Below are 24,571 nucleotides of genomic sequence, written 5' to 3' on the forward strand. Positions count from 1 at the left end.
GAAAACTAATTTTAGAACTCGAGTAAATTAATCGAATAATTCTGAAAGTAAGAATTATAATTGTTTTTTTTTTTTTTTTCTAATGAAAGGTTGTGTCTACTTATGTTATAATTTGATAATTATTAAATTAAAAAATTGAAAAACTAACACCAGAAATATATGCATGTGGAAGACAAGAAATGCAACGATTATTATGGATAGTAAGATCATCATTTTACAAAAACTAAATTAGAAGCCGAAATCTAAAAAATTATTTTTTTTAAGCAATATTAATATGAATTCATTAAACTTACTTGATGCCGATTGTAGAAACAATAATTTTGTATCCTCAGTCTTGATCTATTGTAATTATAGTTATCACAAAAACTTTTATCCTTGGTCGTAGTATGATTATAATTACTATCACCACATAACTTTTAATTTTTAATCATCTCAGTTTCACTTTTTGTGATAAATTAATGAAAACGTAAGGTCACTTTGAACTATTACAGAAAGAATTCGATGACTGTTGTGCTGAAAATGACGTAAACCTGAGGGGTGTCAAATGCGATTGAATATGGATTAGTTTGTTTATCATAAGACGTCTTAGTGTCAAGATTTTCTTAGGTAAAAAAAAAAGGGAAAGGGGAAAACATGTTAAAGCGTGCATTCTGTACTGTACGACACCACAAACAAACACTGTACGGAATAGTGCGTAATATATAGTCCAGTATTTGTTATAAGTCTATACTGCTGTCCTTTTTGTAAGTGAGATATCGTGGTAATATGACAAGGAAACGAACAGACTTAAAACACGTACTAGTCTGTGGTGTGTTCGAGCCATTTACCCGAAATAAATTTGACACCGGGTAATACGATTGGGTTTTTAAAATTAAACATATCCGCCGCTAGCGGCTAGTATGCAATTTGAATGTTCTCTCAACGTATAAACAATTTTTAATTCATAACATCATTTAAATAAAATTGAATAATAAGATTTTAATTATTGAAATGATTTTCTATATTATTTTATATGAATAAAAAATTTTACTAAAAATTTATTGAGAGAAATGTCGTTACTTATTGACGGAGTTTAGACGCAAATTGACTATAATGTTAAAACCTATTACTATATGTTACCTACACTATGCTTAATACTATTTTTTTTGCCTCCTCAGCGGAAAGTGGCAACTTTCGTCACGCTGCGCTAAACAAAGTTGACGCTTCACCTGATAAAAAAATAGTATACACTTTACGGAAAGTAAATAAAAAAGCATCAGATCACATGTTTGTTACTTCGGCTTCGCCTCGGCTACCAATTTCATGTGATCTGAGACATTTCTTACTTTTTACTTCTCTAAGTGTTTAATATACTATATTGTGAGGTCTAACCCTCTGTATTGTCCTTAGTGAAATACATGTTTTTCTTTTTAACTAAGACCGTAATATTTGGTTGTACTGCACATGGTAAAATGAGGAGTCCTTTGTACAACTCAAGTACCTGAAGTCATAAAATCAAGCCTATACAGGCTTTCTTATTCTGGCTGCAGAAATGTGCCGTAAATGTGTTTTTCACATGTAAAAACTAATAAAATAAAATACGTTATTATTCTAAAATGAATATTTGTAAGAACAAAATATCTAGAATAAAAAATTAAAAATTTGTTGAAATATAGTTATAGTATATTATTCTAGTATAGTTATACATATATATAGTAAAGTCACAAACGTATAATGTACACACGCATTTTAGTCAGTCAGTTGTGAATCTACTGTCATAAGTAAAGCGTGCAATATTGACTTATACATTATACACTTAATATTCTTCGTTATAATACATGTATAAAGATAACGAATGATATTCTCGTTTATCAACCCAAGTCTGATCCTTTTTCCTCATCAGGTTATGGGCCCAGGTATACGAGCAAAACATGGTTAAATAAATTAAAAAACCAAAAAAAGAGATACGAAAAATTAGAATTCGAGTGAGTGAGGGGTAGTGGAACGTTCGAGAAGGACATATAAGTCGTGCGCGTCATCAGTGTTGGCGGGAAAACCGTTCGTTGACTTGAATAAGTCAGAAAGCGATAAATAAAATGTCGTTGGCGATGAAAATACATCCGCTTACTGCGGATAATTACCGGTCTTGGAAGGCGCAAGTCAAAGGGTTGCTGATGGGACAGGAAGTTTGGGGACACGTGATCGGGGAAGACGTGAAGCCAACCCCAACTGCAGATGGTACAAACGCCACTGCAATAGCAGCGTGGGTGAGGAAAGACAGAAAAGCAACCGCATACGATGACCTGGACACATCTCGAGAGATCTGGGAAAAAATAAAAAACACATATGAATCAGGTGGGCCAGCTAGAAAAACGAGCCTACTCAAGAAACTAATACTTATGCGTCTGAGAGAGGGCGATGACGATGTAAAGCTCATCACCGAGTTCAATGAGACGGTAAAAAGACTAAGAGAAGTAAAACTCGAGATCGTGAGTGAAATGCTCGTCATACTACTACTGAACAGCTTGCCAGAGAAATACGCAGTATTTAAAACTTCAATTGAAACGCAGAAGGAATTGCCGACATTGGAGGAACTGAAAATCAAAATCATGGAATTCCATGAAAGTCATCATAGTCAAATGGAAAAAGGTCAAGGAGCGATGTATGTGAAACCAACGCATTACAAACAGTAGAGACAATATGGCGGAAAACGAAGACCGGCTAACAACAATCAACATAGTAGTGGTAAATACATGCGTGACATCGAGTGCTATAAGTGTCATAGAAAAGGACACATTGCTAAATACTGCCCGGAGAAAAGAAACATGGCGAGCGTGAGAAATGCGGTAGACAACTTAGAATATAAACAAATGATGTTAAGCACCACGGAACGAGCTATGTATGTGAGTAACAGTGAAAGGTGCTGGTGTTTAGACAATGGCGCTACGAGCCACCTGTGCAACGATCAAGCGATTTTTGAAAAATTCGAAAAGAGAGACGCAAAGTTGGGACTAGCTACCGATAAGAGTACGCGAATTTTGGAGACAGGAAATGTTCCAGTGAAAATTAACATTAGTGAAAAACTGAGTGAAATTAATCTTGAAAATGTGTCTTATGTCCCAGACCTCAGGACAAATCTGCTGTCAGTGTCGAGAGCTACGTATCACGGATACAAAGTTACGTTCGGTAAAACCGGAGCAGAAATTATAGACAGGCGAAATAGAGTGATATTGCGCGCGCAGCGTTGAGGTAACTTGTATTTCATAAACAGTATGAGAGAGAAAACGAACAAAGTGAATAGTGCAATGACGTGCAATGAAAAGTCAAATATTAATAAGTGGCATGAAAAGCTAGGATTCAATGGCAGTGAAAGGACTTGTGTATGGTCTGGATGTAATAAGTGACGAAAAACTATCAGAATGCGAAGTATGTGTGCTCGAAAAACTAACTAGATTACCCTTTCCGAAGGAGAAAGAGTGCGTAAAAGATTTGTAAGAAGTAATCCACTCGGATGTGTGTGGACCAATGAGACACGCGTCAGCCTCAGGCAAAAAATACTTTGTTACGTTTATTGACGACAAGTCAAGATGGTGTGAGGTCTACTTCATTAAAAATAAGTCCGAAGTGCTGTCGAAATTCAAGGAATACAAAATGAGGGTGGAAAAACAGACAGGTCATCAAATTAAAGCTCTACAAATAGATAACGGGACTGAATTCTGTAATCGTGAGTTTGATACATATCTCAAGGAACATGGAATCATAAGAAGACTGTCAGTGCCTCACACGTCACAACAAAACGGTGTTGCGGAACGAAAGAACCGCACACTAGTAGAGATGGCACGATGCATAATGCGCCAAGCTGAAGCACCCCCACATCTTTGGGCAGAAGCGGTAAACAATGCTAACTACACCCGAAATAGATGTTCTACGAGCGCATTAAATGGTGGAATACCATACACAGAATGGTCGGGTAAAATACCCACGGTAAAACATATGCAAATTTTCGGAACAAGAGCATATGTGTTAGATAAAACTCGCGGGAAATTTGAGTCAAGATCACGTCAAGGGATATTTTTGGGCTATGCGCAAGAGTCAAGAGCATACAGAATATACTTTCCTCAATCAAGGTCAACAGTCGTATCAAGAGACGTAAAATTTGTCGGAAGTATTGGATTCAAAAATAATTATCAAGAGATACTGGAGGAAATGGGGGAGGAAAGGAAAATAGAAGTCGTGATAGAAGCTCCGGAAAAAAAGAGCCACCGAGTGAGAGTATAAGGCGACCCAGAAAGAGAGGGGCATCAGTCCCGTGGGAGAATATTGTAATACCGAGGAAACGAGGCCGGGGACGCCCGAAGATACTTCGTACGGGTTCGGTAGGAAGACCAAAAAAGGTATACTCCATAACGTCAAACGAAAACACAAACGAGGAAAGAGACAGCAGTGAGTCGAGAGAAGAAACAAAGAAAGGAGAAATGGAAGAAGATGTATTTGAGGAGATACAAAGAACAGTGACAGAAGATCCTACCACTTGGAGCCAAGCGAGTAAGACGAAGGAGGCCGACTCATGGAAGTTAGCGCTTGAAGATGAAATGCTAGCTCAAATTAAAAACGAAACGTGGGAAATTACTGACCGGCCCACAGATAGAAAAGTTATTGGCAGCAGATATGTATTCTACACCAAGTATGATGGTAATCGTGAGAGAAAGAAAGTCAGATTTGTTGATAAGGGATGCTCCCAAAAACCGGGTGAAGACTTTACCGAGACTTTCTCACCAGTGGTAAGATCAACATCGATAAGAATTCTAGCAGCGGTTGCGGCGGAATATAGTCTGCAAATTCATCAAATGGACATCGTCACGGCATACCTCAACGGTAAACTAGAAGAAAAAGTGTACATGGAAGTGCCCGATTGTTTAGTTGAAATTATTGAAAAAATAATCGCGAATGAACCAGTGGGTTCCGGCAATAAAATGATAAGTAACGTAAACATTATAAACATTGCTAAGCGCTGGAGAGAAGCTATAAGTGTTGACGGCGAGTATATGTTTGTACTAGTAAAATCGCTGTATGGGTTACGTCAGTCGGGTATCGCGTGGTACAAAGTATTAGTGCAAAAATTATTAAAGCTTAATTTTAAACCGTTATTACAAGATAAATGTATATTTGTTGCTCAGAGAGGAAAGAAAATAATGTTCATCACTATTTATGTCGATGATATTTTGCTCGCGGGAGATGACGAAGAGTGGATAAAATTTGTAAAGAATGAATTGTCAATGCAATTCGAAACTAAAGATTTAGGTTTAGTAAATAAATGCTTAGGTATAGAATTTGAGAGAGACGATGAGTCGCGTGTATACATGAGACAGAGACAGTACACAGAGGCATTATTAAAGAAATTTAACATGTACGATTGTAAACCAATAGCCACGCCTATTGAAGTAAAGTGTGATTTAGCTAAACCTATGAATGCTACTGTGAGTGAGATGAAAGAGTATCCATACTAAAACTTAATCGGTGGATTATTATATTTATCAATTACAACTAGACCCGATATTGCGTATGCAGTCAATTTTTTGAGTCAATTTAACACCGCGTATAATAAAAGTCATTGGAAAGCGGCAAAAAGGATATTAAGGACTAAAAAGGACCTGGCATTATTTGGGCTAGTTAATGCCAGTTACGGAGGCCACGCGTCGGATCAGCGATCTTATACTGGGTATAGTTTTATATTTGCGGGAGCCGCGATTAGTTGGGAAGCGCGAAAGCAAAAAACTATAACATTATCGAGTACCAAGGCAGAGTACATGGCCATGACAGAGGCCACTAAAGAAGCGATATATCTGCGAGGTTTATTAGATGGTATGAATGTACAAGAAAAATATGAAAAAATAATATTGTTCAATGATAACCAAAGCGCAATTAAAATGATTATTAACGATGCTTATTATGCGCGCACTAAACACATCGACATAAGACATCATTTTATAAGAGATGAGTATGAAAAAGGAGTGATTGATGTGATGCACATGCACACTGAAGACATGCCCGCGGACGTACTCACCAAAGGGCTTAGTGCCAATAAACATCGGGAATGCATTAAGAACATTGGTATAATTGGAACTTAGAGCGTTTGCAACTTTAAGAGAGGGTGTTGAAAGATAGTTATAGTATATTATTCTAGTATAGTTATACATATATATAGTAAAGTCACAAACGTATAATGTACACACGCACTTTAGTCAGTCAATTGTGAATCTACTGTCATAAGTAAAGCGTGCAATATTGACTTATACATTATACACTTAATATTCTTCGTTATAATACAAGTATAAAGATAACGAATGATATTCTCGTTTATCAACCCAAGTCTGATCCTTTTTCCTCATCAAAATTTGTAACTGAGATTTTTTTGCTCAAAGAATCTAACAGACGCGCCCACCAATTTTGGTCCCATTTTTTTCAGAAAGAAGTTTGTCATCAGAAAAAATTAATATTGTTTTTTTCATATACAGGATTTGAAATGAATATTAAATATTTGCCGATTTTGTTGAATCGCTTAAAATAAGTCGGAATTCTAAAAAATTTTATTGAATTTAAATAGTTCAATGAAGATTAAGGGGTTATATCCACTTGCGAGGCAGAAAAAACGCGTTTTTTTGTGAATTTTTTCCAAAGAGGCATTTTATTTTATACATTAATGGAAAAAATGTACTTAAACAGAATTTAATGTACTTTAACAATCAGCGGTTTATTTAAAAAAATATTGGATCCCCTAGCTCCTGTAGATGATCTGCGGAGAGACCTCCAAAAAAAAGTGCTTGGCGGTGAACAAGATATCTCTGGTCCAAATTATCTGAAAACCAAAAACCAAAAATATTTAGTTTTGTAATAAATAAGTACAGGTAATGATCGAAGGTCTAGTCAAAATTTAGATTTTTAACAAAATGGCGGCCGTTCAAAAAAAAATTCAGTTTTTCATGAAAATTTTTCACTTCAAAGTGGCTTAAAAAATCGAAATTATTGTCCAAAACCTTATTCCTTCGATCATTACCTGAAAAATATATCTGAGTAAGTCGTGTGAAAATTTCAAACCGATCGGTTTAGCGGTTTCGGAGAAATTTTGTTCACCGACTCTGTAAACACGGTTTTAAGATAAATGCGTTTAAAGTTTCGGGAACGATTTACAGGAAATTAAAAATTTTTTTTTTCAACTTACATCGTGTCATCTATTCCAGCACCATAAGAGAACCCTCTGCTTTGTCGTTTGCCTCCAAAATGTTTAGTTGTTGTTGTCTACGAGCCATTCTCCCCTCGCGCGTCGACCCTTGCGCTCTTTCGTCCGAAATTGAGATGCGCTCTGCGTCCTCTTTACTCACGTAGAAATGAGTATTGGGTCCAAGTGATAATCCCATAGCACTCATATAATAAAGAAGAGATGTTTTACCTTCATTAAAGACCCCGGATGCAATGTTTGCAGCTATTTCCACAATTTTAGAGCCAGCTGGAATAATTTTTGGAGTTATTTTCCATATCAGCTGATTATAACTTTCATTATTGTTCTGGGTAAAACCGCCAACGCATCGTTCCAATAATTTTTTGTTACTTAGATCTTCGTAAATTGGAAAAATAGCTGTTGCAACATCAGGTGGTAAGGCCTCATAATCATGTTTATAGCTGGGCAAAGTTCCCAAGGCTCGCGCTTTTTGCCACGAACACCACCAGTTTTCTCCTATAGGACAATTATCATGCTGGTTTCTCTGCTAATTTTACGAGGTATTTTTTACTTTAATTAATTAAACTATACACACTGAAAAATACATAAACTGAGCACAAACACAACTTGTCCACGTGAAAGATCACTTCTAACTGATGAGTTCACATATTTTTAACCTAAAATTCCTCAACATAGGTTTCAGGTATAAACTAGATCTTTTGTATTATTATATTAGGGTCCCAAACACAATATAAGTCGAGAAACAAAGGATAGAAGCTACCAGAAACAGCTGCTACTCCGGCTCGTGCTCCGCCTACTTTCGAACGCTCGGAGAGGTTCTTACTAATGCGCTCATATCTCCGAAACTAATTGTCGGATCGATTTGAAATTTTCAGAGAATATTCTTGAATATATGTACATTCAAAAAATGTAAAAAAAATCGATTTTTTTAAAATCACAAGTGGATATAACCCCTTAAGCAAATCGAAATTATTGATCATGAAAAAAAAATCGAAATTACATAATGAAATATTTTTGCATAATTTAATTTAAGTTATTAGATAATTCTTAGAAAATTTAGAAAAAAATGTTTTTTTTTACATAATTTTGCAACTTTATTCTCTCAAAGCGATTAACGAGGTCAATTTGTTCGAGAAACATTTAATTTCAAAAAAGTGTTTTCTTAACATAATCTGTAACAGGGTGAATTCACTATGTATCGATAAGTCGCCGGATATTGATAATTATTTGATGCAGCACTGGCGCCCCTCGGTCTTCGGGGCTAATAGTAATTAATAGGAGGGATTTTAAATAAGTACACGCGAGCTGATGAGTGCATCAAAGTTTGATGCCAGACTGGCAACACTGCTGCGTCAAACAGAAGAGGTTGGATAGCTGACACGATCAGTCGCAAGTGAATAAAAACCAAGGTAAATATCTATTCGCGCGATCCACTTGGAACGCAGCGATAAAAATTAACAATATCTAATTTTACAATTTACATATTGTAACAGGGTAAAATTACCCTAAATCGATAAGTCACCGGATATCGATAATTATTCGACATAGCACTGGCGCGTCTCGATCTTCGGGCCTAAAGAGAGAATAGGAGGGGGTAGTTTTGGGTTAAAATAGGTGAGCCGTGCAGTGGAAGAGGGAGAAGTAGTATGACCACCAGACTGAGTGCCACGGAAATCAAGAAGGACCGTTCCCGGGAGTAGTGACGAGACGAAGCTAGCCAACTACAACTAGGACTTCATCCTCAACGAGTGAGTTAGATCATCGTTTTGTTCGTCAAGGTATCAATTATTACTCTGTGGGAAAGAAGTGGACCGTGGTTTACCTAATACTCGGTTAGTTCTCCTTATTAATTATCAATTGAATCGTTTAATCGACGATTATTTTAATAAATAATAGTTGAACATTTGCTAGTTTGGATCGAGTGATTTTCCTGGGGGCTTATACCCGAGAGTCACTCAATCGACCTTGCGGTAAAAAATTAACAACTAAAAAATTATCAATTAATTAATTAACATCAGAAAAATTCGTTAAATTTATTGTTATAATTTTTGTAACAATTAACTTTGAAGTAAAATTGAGTAATATTGTCACTTGAAAATAATCGACAATGTTTTATTTGTGGAATTTTGGTCGAGCGTCAGTATATTTTTGTGTCGCAGTAAATTCCAATACCCAAGGTCAAATACAACTAAGCTAGCGAATGTTCTAGCAAATAAAATTGAATATTTCGACTTGTGTCGATTATTTTTATAATTTATGAAACTAGTAGAAAATTGTTGATAATATTTTATTAGGAATTATTTACTGAGAATATTTTACATTGTAAAATTATTTTGTCACGTGTGAATTTAGTAATTTTTGGGATTAAGTCCGTGAATTAGTTAAATTAAAAATTACCGAAAATTAATAATTATCGGCGTGGACATTAAGTCCAAGAAATTAGTTATTTTGAGTCAAAAAGGTCACAGGAAAATTTTGGTCAGAATTAATTAATTTACAACAATAAACTTGTGTTAATAATGTTGACTTGATTGTAAAAATTATATTGTGATTAATTTAATTACCAAAAGTTAATTCAAGGTATTAAGCCTCTTGTTTTAAATAATTATTGTTATACTATTAAGACCATGACTATAAGTTACTTAGGAATTTTAATCTATTTAATATTTTAATACAGACTTAAAGTTAACAATCGGAATTAAGGAAGTAAATGCTAGTTCAAGTTATTTGGAATTTGATTGTTAATTGAAGAATGTTGTTTTATTAAATTCTAATGATTGAATATTTTAATGGCTCAGTTTTAAGTTCAAAATCAAATTAAGTATCATCAATTATTAAATTATAAATAAAGTCAAATCAGTAGTGTTAGTGTGAGACAAGTGTGGGTTATGTGTGAGTTGCAGAGTATCTAGGTCTACGTTTCGTCACTGGGCTGTTACTGCTGTAGCTGGAGCGGGTTACGAGTATATGCTGCAGAACATCTAGGTCTACGTTTCGTCACTGGGCTGTTGTTCTGTAGCAAAGTGTGAATAAGCTGCAGGGGTATCTAGGTCTACGTTTCATCACTGCGCTGTTACTCCTGTGAGCCGAGTCAACGACCCCTGCATACGATTCGTCTCTGTGCGGGTGATTATAAGTTTAGTTAGTTACTAATATTAAACGGGTAGACGCCGAAAGGGGCCCCTCACGTGTAGACGCTGAAAGGGGCACGTGTTAGAAATCGACGGGTAGACGCCGAAAGGGGCTCGTCGAGAATAAGCATATTGTTAAGTGTGGATAGTGTGTCAGTGATTGAATTTTGTTAACTTGTTTTAAGTCGCGATATTGTTAAAAGTTGTTATTGTTAATAAATATTGATCAATCTTGTTAATTAATTATTTATTATTAAGCAGCACCTTCCTGCACTCTCTCTACCCTAAGAATAAAATTTCTCAGCTCTGGACCGGTTCCAGGAACCGTGATTAAAAATCCTGGTGGCGCCCTAATAATTATATTGTTTGTTAGTTTTGTTTGTTTATTTATAAAATTGATTAGGGGCCAACCTAAGCAGGTAAAACTGTTACAATATTTTCTAATGAGTACTGTACTCCCAGGGTGAACGAAATATATCGTTGGAGTTGGATCCCCGGAGGAGTTCAACAAAATTACCAGAAGCTCGAGTGAAGTTTCCCAACAGGATAAAGGAAACGGGAGAAAATCATTGAGCAGTTTCTCTAGGTACCAAAATTACTCCGTGGGCGGGAAGTGGACCGCCGTTTGCACTCGGTTCATTTCATCTCTTCTGAATTATTATATAAAATTCAATGTAATTGATTAATTGGTAATCATCAACATTCGTTAGTTTGGACTGTGTGATTTTCAAGGGGAGTTGTGCCCGAGAGTCATTCAATCGACCTTGACGCATAAATTCTTCTAACATTCGAGAAATTTTAATCAACTAAAACTAATTGATTCAATTTATTTAATATCTGGAATTTGTTTGAGTAATTGTTATAATTTTCATAATCATTAGAATGATTAATTTTATGCTTGAAGAAAAACGACAAGTATTTTCTGATGGGTTTTCGGTCAAGCGTCAATAGATATTTTACGTCGCAGTAAATCAAAGTACCCAATGTCAAAAATTGAGTATGTCGATTTTTATGAATGATTAATTTACATAGGATTGTGTTGAAATTTATTTTAGGAATTACATAATTGTATTTTATTTTATATTGTAGAATATTTTATTACATATAAATTCATTGATTTGAACTTAAGTTCGTGAAATTTAGACAATTTAATATTATTTTAATCACTGAAAATTGATAAGTATCAGCGTGGACATTAAGTCCAGGAATTTTAGTTATTTTATGTTGAGGAATCTCGCCAAAAATTTGATTATAATTAATTAATTTTTATCGTTGATGTTCAGTTAATACTTATGAATTAAATTATTAAAATTGTTCATCAAAACTAAATTAATTCACCGGGAAAATAATTTGTGAACTATCAGACACGACCATTATGTCGGCAGATTATTAAGACCTCGGTCGTCATATTTTAGTCTAATAATTCTAGATACGAAGACCTCTAGGATTAAATATTTATTGTTGTATTATTAAGACAACGGCAATAAATAAGTTAAGAATTTTGAACCGGAAATTAGAATTAAAAATTAAATTTTTAATTCAGAGTTATTTTGGAATCTGCTTATTAATTAAGAAATATTGTTTAATTGATAACAAAAGATTCAATATTTTAACGAAGAAATTTTGAGTCAATTTGAATATTAACAAATTTTTAATTATAATCGATTGAGCCAAGTGTGGGTTATGTGTGTAAAGATTTGTATGGGTAATGTGTGATAGAAAGTATTAATAGTGTTAAATAGTTAGTTCTGGTTAGCCGTTAGTTAGGCTAGACGATCTCTGTCACACTGCCGTCTTTGTGCAGAGTAATTAAACTGTTCTGGTTAGCTGTAAGTCAGGCTATAGTTTTAAGTGATTATAGTGTAAGTGTGAATGCTTAAATCTTTTATTTTTTATTGTTAACAAATATCGGTATATTGTGAATTAAATTTTTATTATTCAACAGCACCTTCTTCCCCTTTCTCTACCCTAAGATAAATTCTCGGCTCTGGATCAGTTTCAGAAACCGTGATAATAAACCTGGTGGTACCCTAATAATTATTCTAGTGTGTTCATTTGTACTTTGTTTAATAATTGATTAGGGGTTAATTAGATAGAAAAGCAAAACTGTTACAAATTTCAAAATATTTTGTTTGCTTGTTTGAAAACAAAGAAATAATCTATTGATACTTGAATAACAGATTTATAAATTGAGAGACTAGAAAAAAAAAATAGGATCGATACAGAGTAGAAAAAAATACAATAATAACAATGATACTCACGGAAGTATTAACAAGCGGTACTACTCGGTGCATTGCAGGTACAAATCAAATCATTTACGTTAGGGGTCGACTTGACATTTACTATAGGAAAAGTTCTATGACTACTCTAAAAGAGATGGATGAGTGCTAGTTTAATTAATTTGAAAAAAAAATGCAAATTCAATTCCATATCTAAGCGCTTAAAATTGAACTTAAGACGTTTTTGAATTCTTCGAGCTTCAAAACATAATTTATGTGTTATTATGTGCTCTCCGAGCTGGAAGAGTTGTTGCTCTAAGCTTTTGAGCTCTGCAAGCTCAAAAGTCTGGTAGCAGTTTAATAAAGAGTATTTTTTAATATTTGACTTCTGAATTAATGGACCGTGCTTCTCGCGGTTAGCAGCGTTCTACGATGTTTTACAAAATATATTATATACTTTTTAGATCTAACTGATCAAACCAAAAACTCGAATTAATCAGACAGGAAATTTTAGAAAAATTTGAAAAATTCACTTTTTCCGAATTTTTCGCCAACGATAACTCACGAACCAATTAACCGATTTCCACGTTCTTGACATCAATCGATATGTTTTTCTAGGCTCTGATCATTCTTTTATTCCATCAATAACGATTTAAAAAAATGTCGAAGTTATGTGAAAAAAACATTTATTTTGAAATTTTTCATTTCTGATAACTCTTGAACGGAAAAACCGATTTTGACGGGACTGGTAGCAATCGATGTGGTTTTTATTTGAAATTTGAGAGTGGATTATTTATAAGAATTGATCGGTAAAGCCGTTCAGAAGATATTCCAAAAAAAAAAACGATTTTTCGAAAATATTATGTTTTAGATTTCTCAAATCTAGCCGATCAAGCGATTCAAATTATTATGAAATTTAATAGCAATGATACTCTTTATATCAGCACCTATTTCGATCCAATCGGTCAAGCCGTTCAAAAGTTAAAAGAGGTCTAACTGCTGAGATTCGACGCGCGCGCCTGTGTCGCCCCAAGCGGCCTTCTGATCAGAATGCAAAGCTCGAGGTAAAAATAAGCCAAAGAACGCGCCGATTTTGAATAGTAAGTATAGATAAATGAGTGTGGAATTATTATACCGAGTATGACATTGAGTATGAGAAAGAGCGACTTAAGACAAAGCGATCGGACGAACCCGGAATTTCAAGAGCCACCAACGACCAAGGAGACACCCGGGAGCTATGACGAGCGACGAGGGGAGTTTAGAAAATTCAAATCAGCGAATGCTAAGACTTATCGATCAAAGACAGTCGAATGAGGCTCCACCTGGACGCAGAGCGACGAGTTAACAAGCGAATCGACCAATCATCGATTGAGAGAAAGTATCCGACACAACCGCTGAAAGTTACGGCCGGCTGGAAAAGCGGTGAGCTGATTGGCCGCGCAGCTCTTTTGCTGCGCAAGAAGAAAAACCACATGTTGCCGAGAAAGCATCAAGAAGGAGAATTCTGATCTGGACGCCGAATAATTTGCTTCGTGCCAAATTCTTTAATAAACAATTTTTTTTTTAATCATTTTAATTACTTTCGCCTTTTTTTATTTGGTCGATTCCGTTGCTTGGATTAATTTTTTTCTGCTATCAGTAATTGTCACGCTGACAAATTAATTGAGCAATGAGATATAATTTTGGTGGAGTGTGACCAGATTTTTTTTGGACATTCAACCAAGGATATTCGGGGGATGCCATCGCCGAGAATTCACGCCGATTCTGTCAGCTATTGCCAATGACGCGAGGTCTAGAGTACACAACGCCTTCCATGAGGATGACTCGGCTGCAGGGCGAGTTCGATCGCAGTCTTTTGTTGCACCTTGGTGACATCACCAGGACTCGCGAATGAGTAATTCCTCGTTGAATTTTTTTTATTCACGATTGATTTCTTTTTGTGACTTATTTTATTTTGCAAAGATAAATTTTGACAAAGAATTTCAAACTTCCCAATAAGGAGATTGAAAATTTTCAAAAATCGGGAAGTTATTGGTTTCATCCCGTTTTTCGAAAATCGAATTTTCATAAGATCTCGACGTTTTGAGGTCTTAGGAAGCTTCCCTGACTATTCCCGCGAGGGTGTCACTGTGTGTGTGTGTGTGTGTGTGTGTGTGTGTGTGTGTGTGTGTGTGTGTGTGTGTGTGTGTGTGTGTGTGTGTGTGTGTGTGTGTGTGGCCGTACGTAAACCACTCATAACTTTTGAACGGCTTGATCGATTTGATCGCGGTTGGTGCCATTTGAAAGGGTTCGACCAAACTTAGATTTTAAATACAATTTGGACCGATATATTTCGAGAAATCTCAAAAAAACTACAAAAAAAATTTCTTTAAATGTGGTTTTTTTGGAATTACTTTTAAACGACTTTACTGATCAATTTCAAAACCTTATCAGCTCTCAACATCAAAAACCCACGTTGATCGCCGCTAGCCTGGTTACAATCAGTTCATTGGTTTGTGAGTTATCATTGTTGAAAAGAAACCAAAAAAAATGATTGTTCCGAATTACATCGAAATTCCTTCTTCGATCGATTGAAACTCAAATAATCTTTATAAGGCTTGAATAATGGCGTCGAATGTCACCAACCGCGTGAACATCGGTTAATTCATTCAAAAGTATTGCGGTTCTAAAATTTAAGAAATAGTGTTGTAGTAAACTTTAACCAGATTTTTGAGGTCGGAGTATGCACAATTTTAAGCGCTTAATTATAAGATTAGCGGGAAGTTGCAGGGATGGCCTTCAGGGCCAACCGTTTTTCTAATTTTGTTTATAATGTTACTTTTTTATACCATGGTAACGATAACTATAGCAACGGTAACCATAGTAACGGTAACCATGGTAACGGTTATCATGGTAACGTAACCATCACAATGGTAACCATGGAAACGATAATCATAGCAACGGTTCATTTTTTCAGGGTGGTTGTGGGGGAGGTTGTATCGAACGAATTAATTAAAATCATGAAAAACTCCTCAAACGCGTAAACCAAGTACCCATTTTATAACCCAGCATGAAGACGTAAACAATTTTATGAGTTTTCTAACGAAATCGGGCGTTGCCTTTCTCAAGTTCTCCGAACGACTGGGCTCAATCATATTGTTACAGTTTCATCACCGGAACAAACTTTGAAAAGTGATCGGATCTAATTTTTAGATCGCATCATCATATGGAGCAAATCATATAAAAGACCGAATTTTCTATTTACTAATCAGTCCAAGTTTACTCTTAGTAGTGCCCAGTTTCAAGTTTTGTTTTGTTGGCCAAGGACTTGTCCTCTGGTTCCTTGCCGTTAGAGAAGACCCTTCTAGTTTACCTGGTACACCCTGATACGGTCGAAAAGTTACTATAAACCTGAAGACATCAAATTTATTGCGGCCCGACTCTAAACCTAGATATTGAACTATCTGCAAGTTTTGAGAGTCTAACTACAATAAAATAATAATTTCTACCGGCACCTCGGAATAACCCAGAGGTTAGTAACTAAGAATATTTATATATTTACTGACAATATAGTAATTAAGTAATCAACAAAACTACCACTGTCAACATTTTGTATGAAACAGTTATTTTTTTTTTTTTAATATATTGGGTTTAAAAGAGAATCATTATTAATTATTTTACAAACTAAACCTGGTTGTATTACAATTATAGAAGGTTAAGTGCATTTTAGATTAGACAAACTTCTCTCGAGAGGTGATTACCGCCCGCTGCTTACTTTCACAATTTAAGTCCCCGAGTCAATATCCCCATCGCCACGCTTCTAACTCACTATTACATTCGTATAGTAAAAGGAACAGCAACAACTGTATCTTTATCGCTTAAGATATTTAGGTACACGGTAATAAAAGAAGGTAAACGCTTTTTTTGTCATCTTTAAACTTTTGAACTAATGGCATTTTCTGAACCAGCTAGACGAACTTTTGTTTTAGAAACTGGATACAGGTATGTGAATTGAAGCTAATTTTACGAAATTCAACATGAAATTTACAGAAATTGAAAGATAAATCGCATCTAAAGTTATCAGGGAAAAAAGTAGTAAAAGCGTATAATTTTAGTTTTTTAAAAATTTCAAAATGGCATTTTTTGAATAATCAATCGATTCCGCTGAAATTTAAACTTGACTTCAGCATTCATGTAGAGAATATAAATGGTGAGTTTCATAAAGATCCGTTGAGAATCATAGCAGTTAGGGTGGATACAAGACTTGTTATATCGTGCGTGTATATATATATATATATATATATATATATATATATATATATATATATATATATATATATATATATTGACACTACAAAATGTCCCGACTTTATCAGCCTGGCGAACTACCACCCAAAATTTTCGTTACCGATACTAGCTAAAATAATAGGTAGTCCCGTGACGTCACAAGACGACACGAGGAAGGGAAAACGGTCACAAACCCCAATAGTTGAGCGGTGATTGACACTTCGATCTATCCCCCGGTGTAAACCACCACGCTCGATTTTCGAGTCAATTTAACACTTTACTACTATTACTACTAATAGATGACTACTCACCAAAATCACTAAAATCTATGAAATCTATTGTTCAGTTAATAAGTTTATATTATTATTACTATTATTATTTTGCGTTAAACTAATATCATTGCGTTTATTATCAATAATTAATCACCTATAACCGTGAATGTAAATAAAATATTCATACAACTAATTTATTGTGCTTCGTTACCGAGCATAATAAATTTACTTAACGTGTTGATTTAGTAAAATAAAGTTAAGTTTTGTCATAATTTAATCGCTAACCAATCTTCATTTATTAACCTACAACTTCGATTCTGCGTAATTTTGTACAACCAACTACAAAGCTAATCAAGGACGAAGGACCATCTAAAATTTGTAAATAATTAAAACAAGTTAACTGGCACACGTGGGAACTTCTATCCGAAAATTAATCAATCAATCTACTAAAAAAAAAAAAACCAAGACAATCATTAATACACGGAAGCGGAATATCCCAGTACAGTGGACCAAAATTACAACGAAATCTAGGCGATTATTCTTTATCCGCGAGGTTTAGTGGCCTAGAGAATTAAATTTTTCAAATAAGCAAAAATTTAGTGTTCCAATGGCGCTCGAACAGGGACGCTGCCCTCAAATGAATGTCGTCTACTTCCTGTGAAGATTCAAGAAGTCATAAATTCATTTTCATTAAAACTAAAAACTTATCGAACATTTAATACTTTACAGAAAATTTATAAAATTTATCCAAATCGCAAAACTTTTGTTATAAAAACTACAAAATTTATTTAATCAATGAAATTTTTGTTATAAAAATTACATAAATTCTAAAATCCATACAACTCATTTTCAAATCGACAAAAATTCTCACGTTTTCATGTCAATTCATTTAGTCTTTAAGCAGCATAATTTGAAGATTGTATGAATATTATGAATTACAGAATCGTGAAATTATAATCTTAGCATTGTAAAAATAATTATGCTGATGTCAGTTGCCTTATATTAACTGGAAAATACTCTCAGTAAATAATTTAATAAAATTATTTTTAGTAATAACTTTATCAGTGCATAAATCTTTATAAGTATTACAAACCTATTGTCTAGTATACTTTGTGTGTGCCAGGTCTTAAGTCAAAATACGCTGCATACCCTAACTTAAGTAAAGCACAACCCAAGGTCACATCACGCGTATGTCCAGAAAATCGGTTGTCTTATTCTACGTTCTTAAACTCTCGAAAACAAAATAAATTCCTTTAGTTTTGTTTCTCTACAAAGTACCTTTTGTCTATATTAGTCGAGCCGAGACTAAATTTCTTATTTATAATAAAAATTTAGTTTTAAATAGTCTACCAATATGTAAAAATCAAATACCGTCGTTAAAATAATTTATTTTGTTTTACTTTGCAGTTCGAATTTCAAAATAATAGTAACATAGTTTGTTCTAATTATTAAATCGTCATTAAATTCTAAGATTCAGTTATTCAATTATTAAAATCAAATATCGAATGCTTTTCGATCTGGGATTATCTACTTTTTTCGTACACATCACCAAAAAATTATTTCTCGATTAAATCTGAGATTGAAATTCCTGACAGGCGTGTCATCGCAAAATAATCGAAACAGAAAATTAAATAATAGTTAAAATAAAATTTAATTAACATTACAACTATTCATTATGTTCCCTCACACCTCAGTAAATCAGTTTTCGGTACCGATTAGTAATAATGCGAACTTGCAAAATCAAAATTTATTAAATTCTAATTCAATTCAAAATTTAAATTCAAGTCTATATTTACAATTACAAGACGATTTACTCGGACTAGAGAACCCACAAGCTAACTTACACAACAGTACTGTCAATAATAGCACTGACCCTACAAATAAGACTGTCAATAACGCAAGTAGAGTACCTGTCCCCAAAGATACAAACAGTGTGACTCAACCCGATGAGGAAATAATTAGACAATTAAGAGCCGAATCAGAAACCTGGAAAGCAGCTCGTCAGCAATTGATACCACCCTTTACTAGTACCCTAGCTCGGACGATGTCTGACACGGTAAATAATAATAATCATATCAACGACACATATGCGCTTCAGCCTCAAAAATTATTCCTAAATTTGGATTGTGTAGCGGGAAATCACTCCGCGCCGCCCGCACCTCGTTTTTCCCATTCGGACATGTCTCCCTACTCTACCGTATCAGCCCCAACTCCTCGTGGGACTGCGCGTTTACCGTACGCGCTTCCACCGCTTGCCCCATTACTCGTACCACTGGTGCCTCAACGTACACCAGCTACACACGTACCGTCTTATACTACGTTACCGCACCTGGTACTATGTACCAGGCACATACACACAGCCACACACTACTGTACCTCATGTGACGCATACTTACACAGCACCGATCGCCTCTTTTCATGTGCCTGTGCCACAGACACAACAATACACACATACTATTCCAGGCATAGTCCCAAGCGCTACTCACTGCTACACGTACCCGAGTACAGTCGCACCCATACGGACTAACGATATTTGCTGGATTGCGAAATCATGGAATATATTTTTTCCTCCGCACGATTCATCTGTAAAATTAGATGCTAAAAATTTTATTAAGACTCTAGAACAGCGAATGGCCAGAAATGATATACCTTTAGACAACTTTAGGCCAGTAGTTGCTTCAACTTGGACTGGTTATACATTAGACTGGTATTACCAGAATGAACATTTATTTATCGACTGGTCAATCTTTAAAACACATTTCAAAGTATGGCAGACCCACCAATTCTATGAAACTCTTTTACAAGAAATTTACTCATACCGACAAGCCGAAGATGAACTCGGAGCTACATTTATCAATCGAATGCAAAGCGCGTTTGCTCAATTAGACGAGCCACTGCCCGAAAGATGACAAGTTAAAATCATCATCCAAGAATTTAATTCAAAATTCTTATTTAAATTTGCGGAAGAACATATTAGTACCTATTCCATGCTTTACCAACGCGTTGGCACATGGCAATCGATCATGGATGCCTGTAATGCACCTAAACCGGAACAATAGAGTAAATCGAAAGCACAAAATCCGAATTATACAAAATCACGAACGCGAATGAACGCCGTCACCGATGTAGACCCTGATCAAGACGCGTTAAGCATAGAAGACAATGAAAAAACAACAGACGTGGCTTTAACTAACAAACAATCCAATTCGTGTAAAAAAAAAGCCCAAAAAACGACACTTCAGACGCACTCATATGGTCAATAAACAATCTTCAAGCCGTGATACAGAGTACGTTCGAAAATTTACAAAAGACACCGAACCAAGTACGCTTATGAACTGACTGCGACCGTTGTGGACGCAGTAGACATATTGCTGCAGTCTGTTGTTAACGAACTACAGACGAGATACGAAAAAGAGCCGGTTTACGACCCCTTACGAAAAACCCGGATCCCGAAAACCAAGTAGTTACTCCGGTAAAAATTTTGATTTCGATTCCTCCTAAGCGCTATATAGTTAATTAAGATAATGAAATTATCAATTTCCAAAAAAAGATATGGAATTTCTTCTTAATTAAATTAATTTCTATTAATTCAAATTCGATTAAATTTTTTGTTCGATTCAACATAAATCAAAATTTTTTAGAGATTAACTTCAATTTTTTAACTAATAAAAAAGAGACAAAATCAATATATACTGAAAATTATTTAATAAAATTGAAATACTCATTATAATGCGACTAAAAATTGCTTAACAAATGAATGTGAATAGAGACCGAAAAAATACAAACCAGTGGCATGATGATTAAAATGTATTCAATACATCACATTGGTAATGTTACTGTAACTGTTAATCTTTTTTATAAAATTTTTGGAACATTTATAGATAAAATGAACGACTATAACACATGACACTCCATAGTAAGACTGAAAAACTGTGATAATAACCAGAAACACAATTTGAAAGACAAATAACTTTTAATGGGTTGATTTTATAAAAAAATCATACAATTGCTTTTTCCGTAAAGCATTCAATTTCTTATCAGAGTTTGCATCAATCATAGTTATGATGACATTTTTTTGAAGGAAAAAAATTAATTCCAATATCTTCTAAATTCCCATGTTATTTAAATGGGGCATGTAACTTTATTTTAACACGGTTTAATTTAATAATTAAGAGCTTATTTAGATCAGATATTTTTTTTTAGGTCATGAACTAAAAATCCAGGGGTCGGCTGCAAAATAAAATCAACTTAAGAACTAACGGACACCCTAATGAACACTTCCGCGGCGACATTTTCACCAGTTCTAGATTTTTACCAAATACGTGAGAGTTAATTATAAGTCGAAAGCCATCTCGAGGTTCAGTTTGATTGTGAAATCCTCACATTCATCTCACGATGTGTTCGAATTTATGAGAATTGAGTTAAAATTGATTATATTTCTATAACTATAGCTATCACGAAAGTAAACTTTGCATGAAAATAAGCAATCCTCGGTTTCTGTATGTAATTAACGGAAAAATTGTAAAATTAACTTTATCACAAAGAAAGAAAATTTTTTTGTCTATTCATGCTGCAGGTACCAACTTAAAAAGAATCATTAGCTATTGTAATCAAAATTATTCACTATTATTAACTTTCATGTAAATCACAACATACCTTAAAACTGCTTACAGCGTGAGCCCCATCGTAGATGAAGAGATGATCATTGCAATCCAGTTGAAGTCTATCAAACCTTAGCATAAATCGTTGAAGAATGCTATGAGTTTGAAATGTGATTGTACAATCTAAATTGTGTTCATTTTGCGATGTCAGTACAGCACCATCAATTTTTCTATATAAGTCACGCAAAAAATGATTTTCGCACATAACTCCAAGCTTATCTGAAATCAGACAGAATAATGATTTGTATACTTAAGTTGACAATAAATCAACATTATAACGAGTTTTATTTTGGCGCAGCGAATTACTAAGCTGGAATCACCGAATATTCCAGATATGACATCAATCATGCAAAAGTTGGGCTACACGAGATTAATTATCACGTTAATTAGAAACTCGAATGCAGCCAGCCTACTACCTTTTTTTCCGGGGGGTAGGCCATGTTAAGTATACGCGTCATCGGTAAATTATAATCTACTCTTGAATGTGAAGTTTTAAGCGCTGTTGAGCCGCATATGTGGCCCAATTGGGCAATTTATAGATTTTTGCTAGATCTTATTTACTTATGCGACAACACGGCTATAGGCCCATGCAAGGTAAAATTCTGCCCTCAAGTGCCTGTGCCATCACTGAACAGATGTAAATGGAATTTCACTCTGTCCTCGTACTTGGTCGAACCGTACAAAAAATGCCATTCAACGACTACGTTGGCCGAATCGGTATTATAATAACCCGACCCGCCCCTCCCCCATTGTAAGAGACTTTTTCATATGTAGACGTCCTACTCCCCAAATTTTTCAGCTTATCTGCGTTGCCACATTAAATCTAACAATGTTATGAGGCCTCACTCGGTACGTCATGGGTAGAAATGGAATTCTTAACTTTAGATTTCTCGAAATTAAAAAAATTTCGAAAACGGTTGACCCTAAAGGCTATCTCTGGAACTTCCGGCTATAAATAGAATGCTTGAGAAGCAGAACTTTTATTCTTTTTTGAGCTTGGAATATTAGCGGTTATTGATGGGTTATTCTGATTTAAAAGCATGTAATTTCAGGTAATTTTTCAAGTGCTGTAAGAAAAAGGCAATCAATATTAGTACTACACATTTTTTTAAAAGTTATTTATTAACATTGTAAAAATATAGAAAGAAAAAAAAATTCAAAAATTCAAAAAATTAGCAGCTGACTATACCTATGATTCCAATCCTTCTAACAATCGGAAACAAAAAGAATAAAAAAGATCATTAATCTATTAGAATGATGCTATGGTTGGAATTACGGCCATCCCCAAATTTTATCTTTTGCTATTTATAAAAAAATTCAATAAAGTCAAAAAAAAGTTGTAGAAAAAGTATTTTTTTCTTTTCGAGGAGTCGCCATTTAGTAAATTGCAGGTATAATCACGTGCCAATTTTATGAGACCCTCCCACTTTATGAGCTGCCAATTTTTCGAATTTTAAACTTTTTTTATTCTTTTCTGTATTATAATATTAATGAATAACTTATGCAGAAATGGATTGGAACAATATTGATTTCTTTTTTTTTAACAGCGCATAAAACATTACCCGAATGAATGACCGTAAGGTACCCCCTTCAGAAGAAAGTTATTTAAAACTTCTTAATTGCAATATCTTTCGAACGAATCTATCGATGTTAATGTGGTTCGCAGCACACAACACAATTTTTCAAGCATTTGTGGATTGTATTGTACTCACTGAACGATTTAAGAAAAAATTTACGTAAGATATCCGATTTTTTTCAAATTTTTCGAAAACGATATCTCGTAGACCGGTCAGCCAATTTTAATATGGTTTGTGGCAATCAATATTGTTTTTTGCTAACTGGTTTTCTGAATTTATCGATATATATTAGTCATATGCGTGTCAACATAATGGCAGATTTTGCTAACAAGAGAAATACTATAAGAAGACATAAAACGTAAGAGAAACCCGCTGTGTTAATTATTTGACGATAAGACAGTTCGATACAAAAGAACAAAAGTCTAAGATTCGTAGACATGGCTTTGTACTTTCTCCGTACATGCTATGTTCTAAAAATTTTTAAATTTTGTTAACTTTTGAATTCCTAAGATCATATTCCATCCATCAGATGCACTCAAGTCATTAACAATCGTGTTAAATAATTTTTTTTCTCATATTCATAACTGCAATTTTCCCCATTTTTTTGGTTTTTCGAGTTTTTTTTTTAATTTTAAAACGTTAATGGAACAAGATTTTAGATTCAAATCCAGTAGAATAAACACATAGAAATTATACCCAATCTGAATCAAAAAATTGTATTAATTTCGATGATTTTAATTTTTTATGATTTATTGCAATTTTTTGAGGTTTTTCGTAATTTTTTCGAATTTCGACGACGTTAAGGGGTAATTAATATTTAGATTTAGATTCAATTAATTGGTATATATTAGAATCACACTTGGTCCGGGTCCACAAACGTTTTTTCGTTGTTGTGACTACGGTTTTTTGCAACTTTTTGCCTTTTTGAAGGTTTTGTACATTCTACTCAAAACTGGAGGGTGACCAATCCAAACGGATTTCAAATTTACATTCGGCGGGTCGAAATACATGTCCGTCGGTGGATCCTGTCCAAAGTACAGACAACTTTTTTTTTTGTGTGCCGGTGGTTTTTTCGGTTATTGTTACCGAATATTAGGTATTCGGTAATACTGATTACCAGATGGAGTAAAAAAAAATACGGAAGGTGTCACCTAATCGGACAGAACCATATAAATAATTATTGACGTATGCATTAAATTATTAGATCGATCGTTTCTCAATTATTAAAT

At 34.4% G+C, this 24,571-nt stretch overlaps 1 protein-coding gene across 9 annotated transcripts in view; it reads right to left on the reverse strand.

The window, feature by feature from the left end:
• Positions 1 to 24,571, reverse strand: part of LOC141529218 (uncharacterized) — a 330,321-nt gene that overhangs the window by 262,681 nt on the left and 43,069 nt on the right. For all 9 annotated transcript variants that reach the window (XR_012479543.1, XM_074245698.1, XM_074245691.1 and 6 more), the window contains one exon: positions 21,761 to 21,984. Coding sequence is in view for 8 of the 9 variants with exons in the window: in XM_074245698.1 (XP_074101799.1) it covers positions 21,761 to 21,984 (224 nt within the window). In the remaining variant the exon portion in view is untranslated. The remainder of the gene's footprint in view (positions 1 to 21,760; positions 21,985 to 24,571) is intronic.

This window comes from Cotesia typhae, unplaced genomic scaffold, assembly GCF_013202065.1.
Source record: "Cotesia typhae breed Kobodo isofemale line unplaced genomic scaffold, CoteBio_Ctyphae contig_48, whole genome shotgun sequence".
Lineage (NCBI taxonomy): Eukaryota > Metazoa > Arthropoda > Insecta > Hymenoptera > Braconidae > Cotesia > Cotesia typhae.